The sequence below is a fragment of the Dreissena polymorpha genome, chromosome 11 (assembly GCF_020536995.1).
Source record: "Dreissena polymorpha isolate Duluth1 chromosome 11, UMN_Dpol_1.0, whole genome shotgun sequence".
NCBI lineage: Eukaryota > Metazoa > Mollusca > Bivalvia > Myida > Dreissenidae > Dreissena > Dreissena polymorpha.
In genome coordinates, this window is record NC_068365.1 from 13,002,773 (window position 1) to 13,021,840 (window position 19,068).

The 19,068-nt window shown below is 37.4% G+C and overlaps 1 protein-coding gene across 1 annotated transcript; it reads left to right on the forward strand.

Annotated features, from left to right (window-relative positions):
- Positions 1–6,920: 6,920 nt before the first annotated feature.
- Positions 6,921–18,963, forward strand: LOC127851247 (deoxyribose-phosphate aldolase-like). Its single transcript, XM_052384870.1, has 8 exons — positions 6,921–7,013; positions 10,430–10,527; positions 12,142–12,289; positions 12,763–12,861; positions 14,237–14,371; positions 14,782–14,910; positions 16,161–16,273; positions 17,020–18,963. Exons 1-8 carry the CDS (start codon positions 6,983–6,985, stop codon positions 17,224–17,226), a joined length of 960 nt encoding a protein of 319 aa, XP_052240830.1. The 5' UTR covers positions 6,921–6,982; the 3' UTR covers positions 17,227–18,963.
- The last annotated feature ends 105 nt before the right edge of the window (positions 18,964–19,068 follow it).

A 19,068-nucleotide genomic window follows, 5' to 3' on the forward strand; every position in this document is an offset into this window, starting at 1 on the left:
CGTCGGCAGTGTCGATCTGGCCATTTCCAGACATACCCCAGTCACTCTCAATGAAGATGATATGGAGATAGATTGTGAATTAGAGAAACTGAATTACGAAGATCGCGATAGAGTGCGCAATGAGAATTCCACCCTTACCCGCGAGATTACCCTAGAAAACATTCAAGCCCTTCATGCTGAGAACCCCCCGTCAAGAGCTTCTGACTATGACAATATGAGCGAAAAGCATTCATTGGTTAATGGTAATGGTGATTTAAATGAGAACGCGCATACTATCATGGATTATGATTACATCGACCCCCCTATAGAACTCCCTGTTGAGCACGTTAAGCAGATCCCCGTGCACTATCAGATACCAGTCGTACACGAACTGCCTGTAAAGCACGTCAAGCAGCCTGTACCTGTGAGTATATCAGTCAGAAATGACAGAGAAAATGTGTTGCCAGTCGTTGAGAATGTGTGGGTGGAAAGGAAGGAGAACCGTGTAGTTGAAACAAAGGCGTCAGTGGAGGTGACTTCTAATGATTATGAAACTAGTTCCCAGAATTTCAGTGGATCACAGCAAGGCAAATCGTCGTCATCCAGTCGAAAACGTTCTAGTCCCGGCCATGGGCCAAGCCCAAACAAGACTGGTTCACAAAAGGCAAAAACCAGTCACAGCAGCCCAAATACTCCGACTTACGTGGTTGAAAATGGGAGCAGCCTAATGACGACACCAAAATTTGTGTCTTCGCTTCAGATACGACGTCAGCCGAATATTCCCCAAGAACAGGTAAATGGTTACAGCACGCGTCTGGATTACTCAGATCAACAAATGCAAGCTTCTCGGAGGCAGCAGCCAGCATCCAAAAGGGAAATAACTGTGCATCATCTATGATCTATAATAGTTCAAATTACCTTGGTGTTTTAGAATTGTCATAAAATGGAGAAAACATGTATTTCTGAGAAATTATATCAATATACCCAGTGTATTTAGAAATACTGCTTGTTTGGTTAGATATTTAACCAGGTTTTCCGAAGGAAAAATCTGGTTATTAGATTGGCGAATGCGGGCGGGCTGGCTGGCTGGCTGGCTGGCGGGCTGGCTGGCGGGCTGGCTGGCGGGCGGGCGGAACAAGCTTGTCCGGGCCATAACTATGTCATTCATTGTGAGATTTTAAAATCATTTGGCACATTTGTTCACCATCATTGGACGGTGTGTCGCGCGAAATAATTACGTCGATATCTCCAAGGTCAGGCTACTCCTGTCCCCCCCTTGTCTACACAATGAATGGACAGGAGCACCCACCTTACAATCCATTTTCACAAATTTTAACAAATAAAATAACTTATCAAATAAAATCATACAATATCATACAAATACATCCCCTCGCAGCCCAAATGAGAAGGCCTACGCCCTCTGCATGTGACTGCATAATATACGATAAAAATCCTCTTGGTTATATTAAAATAAAAATCACAAGAAATTTAACTTTCTAAGGTTATAAAAATCCTCTTGGTTATATTAAAATAAAAATCACAAGAAATGTAACTTTCTAAGGTACTACAAATGCGTTAAAATAATATCTAAGTGACAAAAAGGTTAAAAATATAAGAATAAAAATAATCTTATTTTTGTCCAAATAATACATATAATTGCTTTTAATTTTATATAGAGAACGTACATTTTGCAACATAATCATTGACATTATATGGAGGAAAAGGCAACTAAAATAAAAATATTGTACCCACTACATTCCTCCCACTTTTCTCTTCTTGGGCCGCCGCCGTACGGTCGCACCCAAGGCAGAAGAGATAGAGACTCAAATGGGACCATGAACCCCCTCCCGCAGGCACAGGAGTGCCAGCGCATAGCGGGGTACATACAGACCGCTGCATTCTAGCGGTTAGTGACCAATATGTTTCTTGCATAAGAAAATTTCCATCACATTAGTTAATTAAAAAAAAACATTATTGTCGGCTATCGTCCGACAATTGCTTAATCAAGAAAAAACATTCTTGTTGGCTTTCGTCCAACAAGTACAGTCACTTATGTATTAGAATGTGGAGATCACACTGAGAAATAATGTACTTTACAAAAATAAAAACAAGATAAAAGTGTACATGTGTTCATGCACCGGGAAACATCTCCGGCCATTCAAAAAATCAAAGTGACGCTAGAGACAGTTGCCGTCAAGCACGGTCACACACAAATTTAAAAAGACCTGCAAATATTGTTTAAAAGAACAACTCCGGGAAATACCACTTCCGGCCAACAGTATTGAGTGTGACAGTAGTCGTCAAGCACTGTCACCTATAAAAGACAAACTCATGCGACAAAATTCTACGATATTGCTCGGCATATGGTTGGTAGTAAAGAATTTATAGAAAATTACGGAAATAAATGACATGATACAGCAATGACGAAGTGATTGAAGTTAGATCGACTCACAAATCTTAACATGGAAGGATAAAAGGTGACGGAGGTGCCAAGACTGGGATATTGCAGGGGAAACCGGGTTTCTATTCACCATCTGCGTAGTTACCACATCCGATGGTGCGGTGTGACAGCGGTCGTCCGACAATGTCCGACAATGTCACAGCCGACCATAAGGAAAAACAAAACAACATACTTCACGGGAAATAATCAAACACATCCGTGACTGTGCAAAGCACTTCTTAGCGCGGTAATACAAAAATTACAGGAAGTTAAGCGCGGACGGCACAAGATAATTTGGGACGACACTTTATGCCTATTCATTAAACCCCCATTTCGCAGAGCACTGCTCAGATTAATTTCAATTTTATAGTTCCAACAATATTGCAATAAAAGACTGGGCTTAAACTGAGACAATAGGACATATATATTCAAAACAATCTAATCAAATTAATCAAAATGTTTAAGAGAACTATTACTTTTATACACCGCGTACATTATGTAATATTCATAACAACAGCTTTTACTACTACTACTACTACTACTACTACTACTACTACTAATACTTCTGCTACTACTACTACTACTACTACTACTACCACTACTACTACTACTACTACTACTACTACTACTACTACTACTACTACTACTACTACTACTGCTGCTGCTTTTAGTGTTACTACTAGAGATACTCCGCGTACACCGTAATACGTTATCAACACCGCGAATAGAATGTCACTGCAACTTTACTGTAATTTTTTTTTAAATTGGGGGTCTTTTGTATTTTGCATTGTTTTCCTAGTTTTACTAACAATTAACCTCGCCACTTACAATTTTAGGCGGTACAGATTTTGGAAGTTAGACGCTCTGGTGGTCGCCAACCTAATTTCCACCGCTGGGACCGCTCCCAGCGGCGAGAACTAGAGGGTCGCCACCCTTTGGAACCACGCCTAACAAGTCTTCGAACACCACCTTCCCAGCTGTCATCTGGGGTAACTCGGCATCCGCATGCACCGCCCTCACGGCGGTCACACGCGGCAACTTCTGTCGCCCGTCTGACAGGGACTGACCTTTCGGTGGCCGGAGTAGTTTCAGCAGCTTTTCGTTGGGCTATTTTGGCCCCCACCTGGTCGGCCCTGTCGGTCGCCATGCTTTTAGCCGCCTCCGCAGACTGAACCGCAACGCGCTGCACGCGAAATTTATCATCGCACACAGGATCTCCATGGTCTCCTTCAGTGCTCTCGCCAATGACCATCCTTGGATCACTGACGACATCTGGCACTGTTGGCAGCACCAAGGGAACTGCATCGTGCACGTCCTTGGCATGCTGCACCTTCATGCAGAACTGGGAAACCGGACCTAGCTGGTTTACATGATCCACTTCCGGTTGGCCCAACTGCTTAATCGTCGCAGCTACCACAACGGGCTCCTTCTCCTTATGGTTGGGCAAGGACATGGCATGGAAATGTCCCCAGTTGGAACCATATCTGCCGCGATACGATCCCTCAGGGCGGACTTTTGAATTTTGGTTCCGATGCCCACGTAAACCTCCGCCACCCGCTCCCGCAGGATACATAACCTGGCGTTGGTCGTTGTACCACCGGTTCCGGACCTTCCCTGGGTAGGGGCACTCCACAGGGTATTCGGCATAGCCTTTTTTATTTCGAAACGGCTTACCCGGTTGTCGGACAAAGGGATCAACGGCCGAACTTCCAAAAGAGTTTGACAATCTCTCCACAGCATCCAGCAACTTCTCGACCACCTGGGTCAATTTGTCGACCGCCGACACACTGACCTCATCCGCAGTGGGTGCTTTCTTCACCTCGTGAACCCACATTGACTCTTCTTGCTCAGTCTCCTGGGTATACCTCGGAGCCGCGGCGCAAGCCGACTGAACATGGCAATATATCTTCAGCATGTTCATCGCATCTCCCATAGATGTTGGTAACTGCAGACTAACATGCTTGCCGGCCTCCTCGTCAATCAAACCGTGACAAAACTTCGTCACTGCCTGTTCAGCGGCGTATGCATAGGGCAGATCACGAAACGCCGCTGTTGCCAGCTTCAGCGCCCGATCTGACCAATTGTTTAGGGACTCGCTTACTTCCTGATGGACAACGTGGAAACGGCCCTGCGCGGTGGCGGTAAGCTCCCTGGCGCCAAAACGCTCCTGCAGTCGCTGCATTAGCTCTGCGTAAGGTACCGTCCCTCTCCCTTCGGTAAGCAACGCATAGAATTCGACCGCCTTTCCTGTCAAACACCAACCAAGGCAATCGGCGCATTCTGCGTCAGACCAATCTTGCACCCTTGCGTAGCGCTCAAACTTGCTCTGAAAAACAAACCAATTGCTCTGCCCATCATATAGCAGGCTCTTAGGCAATTTTGTCAGAACATCCCGATCTTTCTGTGTCGGGGGAATACTTGGGCCAGGAGGGTTGCTTGGTCCGGGCAAATTATTGAAAACCGGTGCATTGCTGGGTATGGGAATAGTGATGGTAGATGGAATTGGGACAGGTAGACCATTCGGGGCAAGAGGGCCCTTTGAGGCACGATGGGATCCCGTAGGCCCATTGTCCCTACTCTGGGGCAAACCTAACAAAGGGGGCGGGGCGGGGACGCTTGATGCGACATTAAACGGTTTCGGTATGCTTGTCATCATATTGTCCGGCTGTAACAACAGACGCTTTGGGAGCAAAGGCTTTGCAATCTGGGGAAGAAAATCGTCCCATTGAGCTACGTCCGCCTCAAGAGCCGAAATTTGGGCTTCGAGTTGGGCCCTCTCGTGATCCTGACTTACCGACTCCTTCTCGAGCACAGACATATCTATCCACCTTTCGTGTGGGTCCATGGGCCTATTTGCGATTGACCGCCCCATTCCACCCTCCCCAACATGTTCCGCCCCATCCACATACCCCAGGGCTTCTCTAAATAATGCGGGGTTAGTACTAAAATCCAACTCGGTCATGTCACCAAAGGTCAGCGGCCGCCCTATAATTGCCTCTAAAGTATGTGGTAACAAATTTCCCGTATTTTCCCGTATCAAAACAATGGCCTGTGCCAGTTGTCTGCCCACACCCAGAATATTGCATAATCTAGTGGGAGTGTCGTAGTTCACTCGAATTTTTCTTGGGGCTACCAGTAAAAATGGTGGGGTATATCCACTTCCCATATCCATTGTTAATTTAGAACTTTACAAGTAAATATGAAAAAGTTAAATTAATAAACAACCTAAAATAAATGGGCCGAGAAATTCTGAAATAAAAACTTTTGTATCTACTGGTAGGCAATTAAAATTTAATTGCCCAACAATAACCAATTAACAAAATCGCTATCACTGTTGTTGCTATCAATAATCAATAAAAACTGAAAGTAAGAAACACGTCGCTTTAACTTGACGTTAAACACTAATTTCCCGGGACCCAGTTTACATTCGCAATAACACTGCTATAAAAAGAATTGCTTCATGAACTGCTGCGCACAGAATACGCGCCAACTAATCACGGGAAAATTGCCAAATAAAAAAACACGTGGCCATCCGTTGATTACACAAGCAATTAAACTGTAACAAACAGCATTGGAGAATCACGTTTTTTAAGAAATATTTCACCAACTGATAACATGGCCGGCGAATGCCAACAATGGAAACAAAAACTACGATGCCGTCTGTTTGTTACACACTTCTTAAAATAGACGAACACTGAGTTCAACAAGTTAAAAACAAAAATCACGTTTTATAAAACGAACAGTTTCTATACACTTCAAATTAAATTTGATCCGTCGATTGAAAATAAAGTATGCGATGCCGATTGATTTTGCAACTAGCCTAACCGTTAAACACAATTTTCACTTTGGCCCCACGTTGGGCGCCATTGTAGTGTTTTTACGGTTAGCTCTTTGGGGTTCTTTCACAACAACTACAGCAATTACTAGCAACGACAAGATACTAAACTACTCACATGGGCATCAACTGGAATGCTCGTCAGGATGGCACCAATCGTCCTCGTCGTCTTCGAGGGAACTCGTCGGCTATACTCGTCGGCTGCACGTCACAAAATGGCACTATACATGTACTTCTGGGAATACACCTCCAGGCAAATACGTACTTAAACACACAGTCAACGGCTTACATACACATATACTTCTGGGATACACTTCCAGGGAAATGCGTGTCATTGACACAATCACAGGCAACTCACAGACTCACATACACAGACTCACTTATATCTTCTAGGAATGGCCTTCCAGGTAAATACGTGTTGAACACACATAAAATACAATATAATACAATATAACCTATACTCAGGCTCACAATTACTCACTCAGGCTCACAATTACTCCAAGCAATACTCAACTTGGGAAAAGACGTCCACTCGCATCAATCACCCGTGCACAAGAGACCGTACTATCTCGTGCTGCCCAGCATGCACTATACCGATTTGTCGCTGGTTCCCAATCACGAGGTATGTGCGCATTTTGTAGACCGGGCACCGGTACAACACTATTTAGTATAGTGTGACCTATAATTGTTCATAACCTTTTATTTGTCAGAGTAGCCTCCCTTTAAAGATGGCAGCTGGAAATCCTGGTGTTGAGTTTGGTAAGATTTATTTAGTGTTTGTACCTTCGTTTGTTCATGACATGTTAGGTAATGAGTATAAATGAGAACTGTGTACATATTTGTAATTAATGCACTAACAATATTATTAATAGTGATTTTTTACTATTGTTGGAATGGTGCCACAAACTTGCTCCAATTTCCCTTTCAAATGTCATTAAAATGTCAATAGTCCTTGGAGATTAGAGCGATTATCTGGATTAGGTTTCGTGACTTTGGTTTGAAGAGTTGCAAAACTTGAATAGATAATTATTCAGGGCTTTGCATGTACAGAACAAAACTTTAGATATTTGTTGAAATTACAACTTATCTGTGGGTGTTACATTCATTTTTCAGATTTAGTCATATTGTTAAATGTCAGGACTGCAGGAGGGGGTTTATTCTCATGTATTTTTTTATATTTAAGTTCAATTACCAAGCTACTGCTACCTATCAAGAATATACATGGTCCAGAATTTTGTAAAATTTATGTATATCAAAATGCATTGTTGATGATTGTTAAACTTAATAGTTCACATTCAGTTGCCCAATGTTTTAACTGATAAATAACCAAATGATTCAGAGTTTTTGCAAACAATTATCATTTTTATGAATCAATGAGAAAATACATTTTTTTCTATTATTCCTTCAAATTTTTATTTTAAAATTGAAAATTATTCAGTAAAATATATTTTTCATAAACTCTAACTTTTGAAAATGTAATGTATACTGGTCATTTCAGGCTCGAAATTAATACTAGCTCACTCACAAAATGCGAGTGAAAAACACTGATTGCGAGTTAAGTTTTAAGCCACTAGTAATTTTTTGCGAGTAAAGAAATAGTGAAAATAATCGAGTAGTATTGCTAAATGCGCTCGACGTCCTGAACGCTAAACCGTAGGTCATAGAACGTCTGAATACCCGTATGGGGAAGGGCGCACCTTGTATGTAGACTGGTATACATATAGTACAGATACGTGGATGGTATTGATACAAAGAACGTGAAACAGTCAACTAATTCACATGTGTTCATTGAACTTGAAGCCAGGGCTTCCCCTGGCTCAAAAATTTCTTTAGCCAACATTTTAGCCAATTGGATTTTATTGTAGCCAAATTTTAGAAACTGTAGCCAAAGTTTAAGCCAAGCATTTGGGACCGCCTCGTGAAAGTCTAGGGGTGTAAGAACACAAATAACTACAATATGAAGCTTAAATATATTTATTACTATAATCATCCTTTTAAAATATATTACATATCAGAATATCAGTTTATAAAAAAAACATTTATAGATATGCATACATCTAGATATACATACATCAATGTAATAACCATACTTTTATTCTACATAACATAATATCAGTTTATTCATACATCATAAGCACATGTTCAGTTCACATTGTTTACAAAATAAGCACATTTTCATTATATTAAAGATATTCATTCTTGAGCACATATTTCAATATTTGCAAAACATAACAGTTGATCAAGACTGAAGATGCTTTATTTTCAAAGCCTCTCACTTCATATTGTTAAACAGTTATATTTGGTCATTTGGATATGATATACATCAGCTTTGACAGCTTCTGATGTTAAAACATTTTCTGTAAGTGGTGGATGATTTCTAGGCTCAAATAAATGAATGTTTTTAACGCATATTTCTTGACAGAAAGGCCCAGATAGTTGCTACCATCCATTCTAGTTGCCTGAAATATGATAAAACATAGTTTTACAAACTATCAACAACAAACCAACACATAAATGTCGGTATCTTTAAATGTCCGAATTTTTAACATATCCGAAATATATTACTACGAGTGAATGGTATACTTTTTATTTCCGAAATTGTTGGTTTCTTAATCAAACTTTACCTTTCCCAAAATATTATAATAATGAAACTATTAAACAGAAACGCTCTCAAATTCCTGTTGAAACAAGATTTCATGTGTTTTTGTGAAGAAACAGTTTTTTGTTAAATGCTTTTTCCAGGCCCGTGGTATTGACATACTGTTCGATAACACCTTTTGTTTTCACACCAGCAAGCGTTCTATACATAGATGGTGACGTCACTGCCAGTACACAATGCACCAGCAAGTTTCCTTTGTTTCGATGACCGGTTCTGACCGGTGTTGCTGCAGACTGCGTATCAAATTTTCTGGTTAATAACACGATGATGTATTGACCCACAGTCAACAGTTTAAAGAGTTTACTATCTGGGATAGTACTTGACAGGCAAAAAACGTTTCGCCGAGCATTTTCGCCAACCGAGAATTTTATTCGCCGAATTTTAAAAACGTTTCGCCGAGCATTTTCGCGAAACGAGAATTTTATTCGCCGAATTTGCGAAATTTTCGCCAACAGCGAATTTGGCGAACGACAGCGGAAGCCCTGGGCGTCAAAGAGAAAAATAACTAGTTTATTTTTGCCCACAGACGGAAATAACAATATGAAAGATAAAGCAAAGTTAACTGTTGAGTAAAAAAAAGAAATTTAATTATGTGTCCAGCAAAATTTGCGAGATTTTGCGAGTTGGTATTAAAGCTTCTCGCAATGTTTTGAAAGTAGAATTTTTTTCTAAATTCGAGCCCTGCATTTGTATTCTTTGTGTACTTAACCTTCACATAAAAATAAAAGCTGAAATAAATGCTAACTTTATTAATAAAGGACTCCTTTGTGAAATAAACTTATTTCCTCCTTATATCTATCTTAATACTATTTAAATATAGCGTATTTAGCTGTTAATATTGTGTTTAACGCAGTTGCATGACGCCATATTGGTATTCTGGCCGTTAGTACGTCCACAGGCTGTGTGTCACAGTTTGTTTATAGTATCTGCCAAAAAGTTTGCATTTTGCATTAGTAAATGCTATTATAAAACACTGCTCTGCTCGTAAGTGTGCTTCTCCTGCTTGGCAATTTAACATTTGTTTAGTAACGATTGATGGAAGTTAAATTTGCATACCAATGTGACTACGGGAAGGGGAAAGTGCGAGTTGATGAAGTGTAAACTAAGTGAAACTTAGGTGAAACAGTAAAAAATTTAATGAAAATATTGTGAAATTGAGTGAAAAACTTTTAATGCATAACAATATCAAGTTACCAAAATTTATGTAATGATCACAGATAATCCTGTTATCTTACTGGAAGTTTGGTCATGCATTACAACTTGTTTACAGCATTTAGAGGCGCTATCAAATACCGCCGAAATAGCAATACTGAAAAAATACAAATTCAAACTATACCACTCCTGGAAAATGTTCATTTTCCTTTCATTTACAGCCACAATATGACTATAGTAATACATTATAAATAAATGTTAATGTAATGTCAGTACCATTTACAGATGTAAACACCAGCAGTTATAATTAATACCAACAATTTGAAAACTTACTGGAGTTTGAATGATAATATTGCTGTTGCAGATGAAGCCTGGATACAGAATGTGTATGTCAACCTTTCTGCAACCAAGCGACGGGCAGAGGTTCTGGGCACCAGAAGAACAGTTAAGAAACAATGGCAGGTGAGATTGCATGCTTGGCACCCATAGCCTACATTTTAATTCACTTTGCATTATAGGCAACAGTTATGCTTGTTTAAATGAAAGTTATTGGTTATATACAGACTTCTGGGTTTGTTTTGAGTATATATAGTTTCATTAAGCAAGGTTCGAAAACCTGAACTACAATCTTTGGCAAGTGGTTTTTGTTTTTGTGTCAAACAAATTTATATAATATCTTTAAAACAAACAATAAAGGACTTAAATTGCTAAAAAAAAGTTTATTAACATCAAGGTATAAAATGAAAGTAAAAAAAATGACATAATTGTTTCCTGTGCAACAGCTTTATCCTAGCAATTGTGAGATAAAGCATTGTTTACTCCTTTAAACTTAATAAACAACATAAAACAGTGTTATTTGTCGGTAACTGTATGTAGTTTAAAGTGGGAAAATGGTTAGTAGAAACCAGTTCTGTGCCTCGTCCGGGATTTTGTTTGTGGCAGGGGGTTAAGGATGGGAACTTCTCTTCCTTCCATTGTATGACGTAATAAAATGTCATGGCATAAGGAACATGTTCTTTTAAACAGACAGAGATAACCCACCATATGCATTTTTTCTGTTTTAATTTGACTAAGGTGACAGATCTTTATATTTTCTGGCGCACAGGATTTCCATATGCATGCTGTTTGTGTGTAGATGTAGTATTGTTGATTTGATTTTATACCCCCGGAATGATCAGGGGCATATTGTTTTTGGCCTGTCTGTCTGTCATTCTGTCCCAAAACTTTAACCTTGGTTAAAGTTTTACGATAACTTTTGCAATATTGAAAATAGCAACTTGATATTTGGCATGCATGTGTCTCTCATGTAGCTGCACATTTTGGATGTTGAAAGATCAAGATCATCCTTCAAGGTCAAAAGTAAAAAATACAATCCAAGGGAAGTAATAAGCTTTAAAAGGGAGATAATTTCTAAACCTGCCAAATGATGTATTGAAATTTTATTTTAAAGCGGCGCAATCGGGGGCATTGTGTTTCTGACAAACACATCTCTTGTTTAGTTTAGTTTAATAAATGACTATATGTTTACATAATGGTAAAATAGATTCATCAAATTTGTAAGTGTATATACCTTAAAATAACAAAGCGATTTTCATGTAAATCTTATTGTATAAATTACCATTAATGTACAGTAATTTTCATTAAAAGTTATTTGTGTGTTAATACGTTACTTTTTGAAACAATTATAATTGAAAAACAATTTCATGTTTAGAACAAAATGCTAAATGATGATTGGTACACTTGCTTTGGTAATTGTACAGGTTTCCTAAGTTTCGCATAGGCCATCTTGATTTAAGGTCCACAGTAAGAACTGTCATTCAGCTGCAGTAAACATACTTGATTAATTGATAAAATAATGTTCTGGCCATGGTTGTAAGTGCAACACAAGACATGGGATATAAAAATTCAAGCACCTCGGTAAAAGGTGCTTGTACAATCTGGAAAAGGCACGTAAGTTGAGAATATTTTATTACAAAGAAATGTTTACAAAAGAAATATTTTAGTCTCTGGATTGTATGCAATAAGTTACCCGTGTGCATGAATTCATCATATCCTCTGCTGGTATGTAACCCTCAGGCTGCATGGGAGTTGCGAGCTGTAGCCTGTATTGACCTGACCACACTGGCTGGGGATGATACCCTCTCAAACGTGAACAGATTGTGCTTTAAGGCAAAATCACCAGTGAGGCCAGACCTTCTAAAGGCCTTGGAAATGGATGATGTTGGTATGAAAACTAAAGATTCATATATTGATAAATTTTAGTATAAACTGTTATGATTGTTTGTAGTTTAAAACTATACATTTGATTACAGCTTGCCATTTAATTATTTTTGGAAATTTTATGTAAGGTATGTATGACTTCCTTGATTATATATGATGCATTATATGAGTACAATGTATGTTATTGAGCATTTAATTGCAATTATCATTTAATGACTTGCTTACTACGCTATAACAATTTAATGAAAAAGGGTGTAGACATTCTATGTGAAACATGTCTGATTTGTCTAAATCAACTGTCAGACAATAACATTATTTTGCCCACTTATACCTGGACAAAAATTGTCCAGTTTCATGGTGTGTAACAGCCAAATAATCTAACAAACTTGAACTCTATGTAAAGGTGACTCATTGCAAATATTGTTCATGCAATGTAAACAATATTAAGAACTTATTACGATTAATTGTATTGACCAGGTTTGACTGTTGGAGCAGTATGTGTATATCCAAATCGTGTGGCAGACGCTATTAATTCCCTGAAAGCAGCTGGTGGTTCACACATACCTGTGGCTTCAGGTAGAAATTAATCTTATTCTGCAAACTTTTTAATGGCTATAGCTGGCATGGGTGTATAAATATAGGATCTGGCACGAGTTGTCATATCATACCGTATTTTGTTAAACAAGTTCAGGAATTTTGTTAGTAAGCGAGCCTTTGGCGAGCTTACTAACGAATTTCCTGGACGAGTTTAATAAAATATGGTATGATATAACAACGAGTGTCAGATCTTTTTTAACCGGGTTTTCCGAAGGAAAAAACTGGTTATTAGATTGGCGAATGCGGGCGGGCTGGCTGGCTGGCGGGCTGGCTGGCGGGCTGGCGGGCTGGCGGAATAAGCTTGTCCGGGCCATAACTATGTCGTTCATTGTCAGATTTTAAAATCATTTGGCACATTTGTTCACCATCATTGGACGGTGTGTCGCGCGAAATAATTACGTCGATATCTCCAAGGTCAAGGTCACACTTTGAGTTCAAAGGTCAAAAATGGCCATAAATGAGCTTGTCCGAGCCATAACTATGTCGTTCATCGTCAGATTTTAAAATCATTTGGCACATTTGTTCACCATCATTGGACGGTGTGTCGCGCGAAATAATTACGTCGATATCTCCAAGGTCAAGGTCACACTTTGAGTTCAAAGGTCAAACATGGCCATAAATGAGCTTGTCCTGGCCATAACTATGTCATTCATTGTGAGATTTTAAAATCATTTGGCACATTTGTTCACCATCATGGGACAGTGTGTCCCACGAAAGAATCACGTCAATATCTCCAATGTCAAGGTCGCCACGACTAAAAATAGATTTAAAAAAAAAAAAAAAGATTACAAAGGGGGTTAATTTTTTTTGGTCATTTCAAAAGTTCAGTTTGAGTTTTCTCCCTTTATCAGATTTTTTTTTCACAATGAAAACCTGGTTTTGTGACAATTTTGTCCCTTGTTATCACATGCTTTTAAATGAGCAAATTAAATAACTATTTACGCAAACATAATGATAAATCCCGAATGTTGTTTACATTTTGTGATGTCATTTTACGTTGCAACGTCATTTCAGCAAAATAACAAAATGCCATTGGTCAATAAACGAAAACAAAGCCAATGAAAACGCTTAAAAATGTTGTATTACACATGTGTAATTAAAAAAAACATGTAATGGTTGTATTACATGGGAAACAGGGTATAGCATGTGATAAATAAATATAAGTTACTTTTAAAACATTGTAACTGGTACTATTTATAATCATTTAATTTTGGGGGAATACTTTGTACCAATTTATTCTTAATAATTTTATTAACTATTTGTTGAACTGGATAATGAATAAAATGTATGTTTTTATTTGATATACACACTTAAATAGCCAATTCAAACAGAAACTAATTGACTTGCCCTCTAGTTGCCACTGGTTTCCCGTGTGGTCAGACCCCACTAAAGACACGCCTGGAGGAGATCAGGATGGCAGTAGCAGATGGGGCCCGGGAGATCGACATCGTCATCAATCGGCAACTGGCTCTCACTGGAGACTGGAAAGGTTGGAATTGGAGACGAATATTTTAATGAAAATTATTTCATGAAACTGCACTTATCCTTGGGTGACCTTCTTTCAAAATTTGTTCTTTTTTATATCTTGTAATAATACATTTGGTAAATGAGAAATATGATACGAATGCAAAACATCAACCACACATTATTAAGTAAACATTCCTATTTTCTTTTTTAAGGCAATAGCCACAGTCTTAAATGTATTTTAACGTTACCTTAACCTTAAGATACGACAAGCTGAACATTTTGATTTTTTTATCACCAAAAGTCATTTCAAGACCTAACTAATTTGTGTATATTAAGCAGTAAGAATAAAACAGAATGGTTAAACAAATAAAGATGTTTGTCATGACTGAAGCATAAAACAAATACCCTTCATACTGTATATTTCTAATTCAGGAATCTATGAGGAGGTACGTATGATGAAGGAGGCATGCAGCGACGCCCACATGAAGACCATCCTAGCCACTGGAGAGCTGGGTACCCTGGTCAATGTCTACAAGGCCTCCCTCGTGTGCATGATGGCTGGTATGGACACAGTTGTCTCACTTTGTTTATGTTTAACTGTTTACATAATTTGCTTTTGTCTCCCTTTGGTCCTGTTAAACATGTTTAGGTATTCTTATGCTAAAAAAATACCAAAGGGGTTTTGAAATGCTGTGTGTCAAGTGTGAATTGGTGAACCAGAGAACTTGGATGAGTGGTTAGTTATATCTTAGATTGGTTGTTGAATACTTTTATATATATTCCAATACTAATTTCTATTAAAATATTCAGAGTTGTTCTGTGTTTTAATGCAAAAAAATGCTGTTTGAATACTGAAGATATAACAGTTCAAATTTTCTTGCAGACACTTTGCGGATATTGTGACTTAAATTCATATGTTGGTAACATTTTATAAACAGCTTCAGATGACAAAGTGGAAAATCATGATTATGAGATTGGGCAAGGTGGTCACGCGTCATGTAGGGTGATGTCAAATAGTAGTTTTCTAATTTGAATTAAAGAATCTTTTGTAAATTCGGGACTTAGCAAGCTTTTATGCAGACCTATAAGCTTGGGAATGTATTTTAGGCATGTCACATCAAGTTCAAAGTCACTTACTCAAAATAGAAAAAAACAGTTATTGACTCAATAATTTGAGTTTGGATTGAGGTATTTCACTGAAATCGTGTAGTTTTGTTACATTTCGACCTTGCTTGGGATTTCATTTGTAGCCAGTCAAATTTAGGTAAAGGTTACTGTTACTTTAAAAAGAAAACAGGTGGATTTTACTCGAAACTTTAGTTTGGATAGACCAATGTTTAAGAAACTTTTGATGTAGCTTGATCTAACGGAGCAGGATTGTATTTGGATAGGTTGGATCAAAAACACTGTTTGCTGTGAATTGTTTTGTCTAAATAACTGGAGTTTGGAAGTTGGTATTTTTTGCTGAAAATTGTGTGCATGAGTCGCTTTCATGCAGATATAGCTTATGACACAATTATTTTAATTTATATCGTAAATTTGGGAAGGCTTGTTTCATTTTTAATGCTTCTTGTTTGAGGATATTTCATAGAAAGTTGCTATTGATTCTAGAAGTGCCCTACCTAGTGATGGTATGAAGTTCTGCAATATTATGCCAGCCAGACCTTAATCAACAGAGAAAGAAGTAAAAAATATAAATCCAAGATGGCTACAAAGATTGCTGCCACCTTTTTTGTCATTATTTCAACCTGTTCCTCTGAAACCTCTGATTGATGCAGGCCCATGTTGCTCATTCTTATTATGAATTGCAGGAGCGGACTTCATTAAAACATCCACTGGCAAAGAAGGCGTGAATGCCACCTTGATGGTAGGCCTGGTGATGGTACGAGCTATCAGAGAATACTTTGAACGCACAGGCTACAAGGTATATTCATATGCAATATCACACAGTCATGCACAAGTTCAAATGTGTTAAAATGTGTTTGTATGTAGTTTAGCAATTGGTATGGGTGACCCCTCCTCAGTCATATGCAGTGAGTTTTCCCTATGGTGACAATAATAGGAAACATGCATAAGAAACCTAACTTTTCATACATTTTGTTTTCACAAACTTACACAATTTTTGAATGACACTGGAGTTATTACTCTTTCTTACAAGACAAAAACTTCCAAAGATGCTATGTGCAACATATAAGCATTATATTTCATCAAATCTTGACCAAACTTAAACGGCCTGTGTTTAAGGGACAATTGTCAAAAGATTTAAAAATGTTCCTGATTTAAGTACAAACAATAGAGTTATTTCCCTTTAATTTGAAGAAAAAAATTCAAAGAGTTGATTTTTTTTGTATACTCCTGAGACCATAAGGTTTCAGTTTATTTAAAACCCTCACCCAGACATTTTTGCATCAAAATGCAAGAAAAAAATACATTATCCAGCTTGAACAGTGGTTTGTATACTTATTGCCTCAACAATCTGGCCTTTATTCCCACCCTGTTATGCGTGTAAGTTTGGTAAGTGGCCACCTTAATTCAAAGTTGGCCCACATATGTCTAGTAGATAAATTAGGTATGAGCGCTACGACACTTTTTGTTTCTTCACATAAATCATCTTCCGTCACAGAAAGAATCTCATAAATTTTGAAATGCACATTACCCGTTTTCTTGAAGGTGGGATTTAAGCCTGCAGGTGGTATCAGATCTGCCAAGGATGCATGCACCTGGCTGTCCCTTATGAAGGAAGAGCTAGGGGATGAGTGGACCCAACCGGAACTCTTCAGATTAGGGGCCAGCACCCTGCTGGTGGACATTGAGAGGCAGCTCTTCCACTTTGTCTATGGACGCTATGCCGCTGCTCACGAAATTCCTATGTCATAATCATGTCTTTCTTCCAGTGTATTTAGCTTTTAATTAAAGGTTGGATATTTTGGTATCCTGTGATTCAAGCTTTTTTACGTCTATTTCCTATAAAAGACAAATATTTTGGTAACAAGTTATTTAGTTGACTATTAACAACTAGCATTTCTTAGCATACATATCACAATAACTTCTGTATTTTTTAGTAGGTTTTTTAAAAAACTTTGTTGTATATTGAATTCCAAGTAACGAAACCTGTTTATTAAACCTTATTTAAAGTTCCAAGTAAGTGTTTTAATTTAATGAAATATAATCAGAGATCTGCAGGGAACTGCCATATTGCATTTACATTTTGTTAAAAATTGTTATGGTACAGGATTTTGTTGTATTCAGAGTTTATTGTTTTAGTTTTGTTTGGTATTATTTTGTTTTCATATTATGTATGTTAGTGTTTTAATGGCCACCATAGTAAAGAGGAATAGTCTTTCTTTGGATTTAAGTTTTTTTGAAATCTGAACAGAATTATTTAAGTATATGGAGTTATTTATTTTTGTTTTTCTTTGAGATAGTATCAGATTGCTTTACGTTAAATTGAACTTTTTGTAAGGCTTTAGCTATATATACTATTTTTTCTGTTTATAATAAAATATGTATTGGACCCATTTGCCTTTATTGTGTCATTACTAAAAAGGTGTTCAATTGAATCTCAAAAGAATTTTTGAGTGAATACTTTTTCACCACATGCCAAAGTATGTGTTGTTAATTATCTATTGGCAGCTGTATAAGTGTACTAATTGTTGTGTTGTGCTGTATGGAATATTACTGTTAATGACTTGTGTAGATTTATTTGATTTATCGCCATAAGTTTTTATAAGAGAAATACAGCATTCAATATCAATTATAGATAACTACGTTCAAGATTAGAAGTTTTAAATAGTCGGCATAATTTGTAGTTCGTGTTCATTATATGACAATCAGAATCTAAGAAAAATGTAATTTAGTTTTTGGAATTTCTGTGTTCTGGAATGATATTGAGCTATCATTATTTATTAATATTTTTTAGGAAAAATACTTTGTTTATTGTGTTATACTATACATGGTATGGAGTAGTTATACATCTTGTTAGCTAAATAAAAGACATGGAAAGGACTTACTGAGTTATTTTGTCTTTGGAAGTGATATTTATGTTTTTCAACTGTCTCTATGTTTTATATAAAAAGGCACTGCATTCTATTTTACATTTAAATATACCTCTTGTTATGTCACTATTTTGTTTTTATTTGATTGATTCTTGAAAGAATCTCATCTGAAAAATGTATGTTGATGACTTTATATACATATATTGACATGTTTTTGAAATGCTGATAAAACAAATGACTGAAAATTCATAAAATCAAAACTGTTACCCCCAGAATTTCGTATAAAAGTTTAATGAAAGACATTAATGTTCAAAATAAATGATTTCAAATACATGTAATATAATCTTAAAGAACTAATAACTTGAATATAAGGCAGTTTATGTGGTTCGTAATGTTCATTCGTTTTGAGAACCATGTATTTGGAAGCGTGTATGGGTTAAAGTTCTAAAATAAAACTGTCTTTTTACTGGTTGTTGACAAATACAAATTCACCTGTCGGTACAATTTATATGAATTGTGTGTGTCATAATCAGTTTGTAGTCAGAATACTTACTTTGTTTGTAAACAGCATGTTGTAGATTGTTGTGCACAATACACAAACAAATAAAATGTAAGATGACTTCATGTTTGTGCTACAAATCTTCCTCCCCACCCTTGGAAAAAAATATAAAAGGCCACAGTTAAATAATGTTTGAAGTGGTTTTGTTTAAGACCTTGTTCTTTG

What these genes read in the sequence shown, in the direction of transcription:
- LOC127851247 (XM_052384870.1), top strand. Translation starts at nt 6,983, where the DNA reads ATGGCAGCTGGAAATCCTGGTGTTGAGTTTG. An exon ending in TCTCACTGGAGACTGGAAAG is followed by an intron (nt 14,372 to 14,781) that starts GTTGGAATTGGA and finishes TTTCTAATTCAG; the next exon opens with GAATCTATGAGGAGGTACGT. An exon ending in TTGAACGCACAGGCTACAAG is followed by an intron (nt 16,274 to 17,019) that starts GTATATTCATAT and finishes GTTTTCTTGAAG; the next exon opens with GTGGGATTTAAGCCTGCAGG.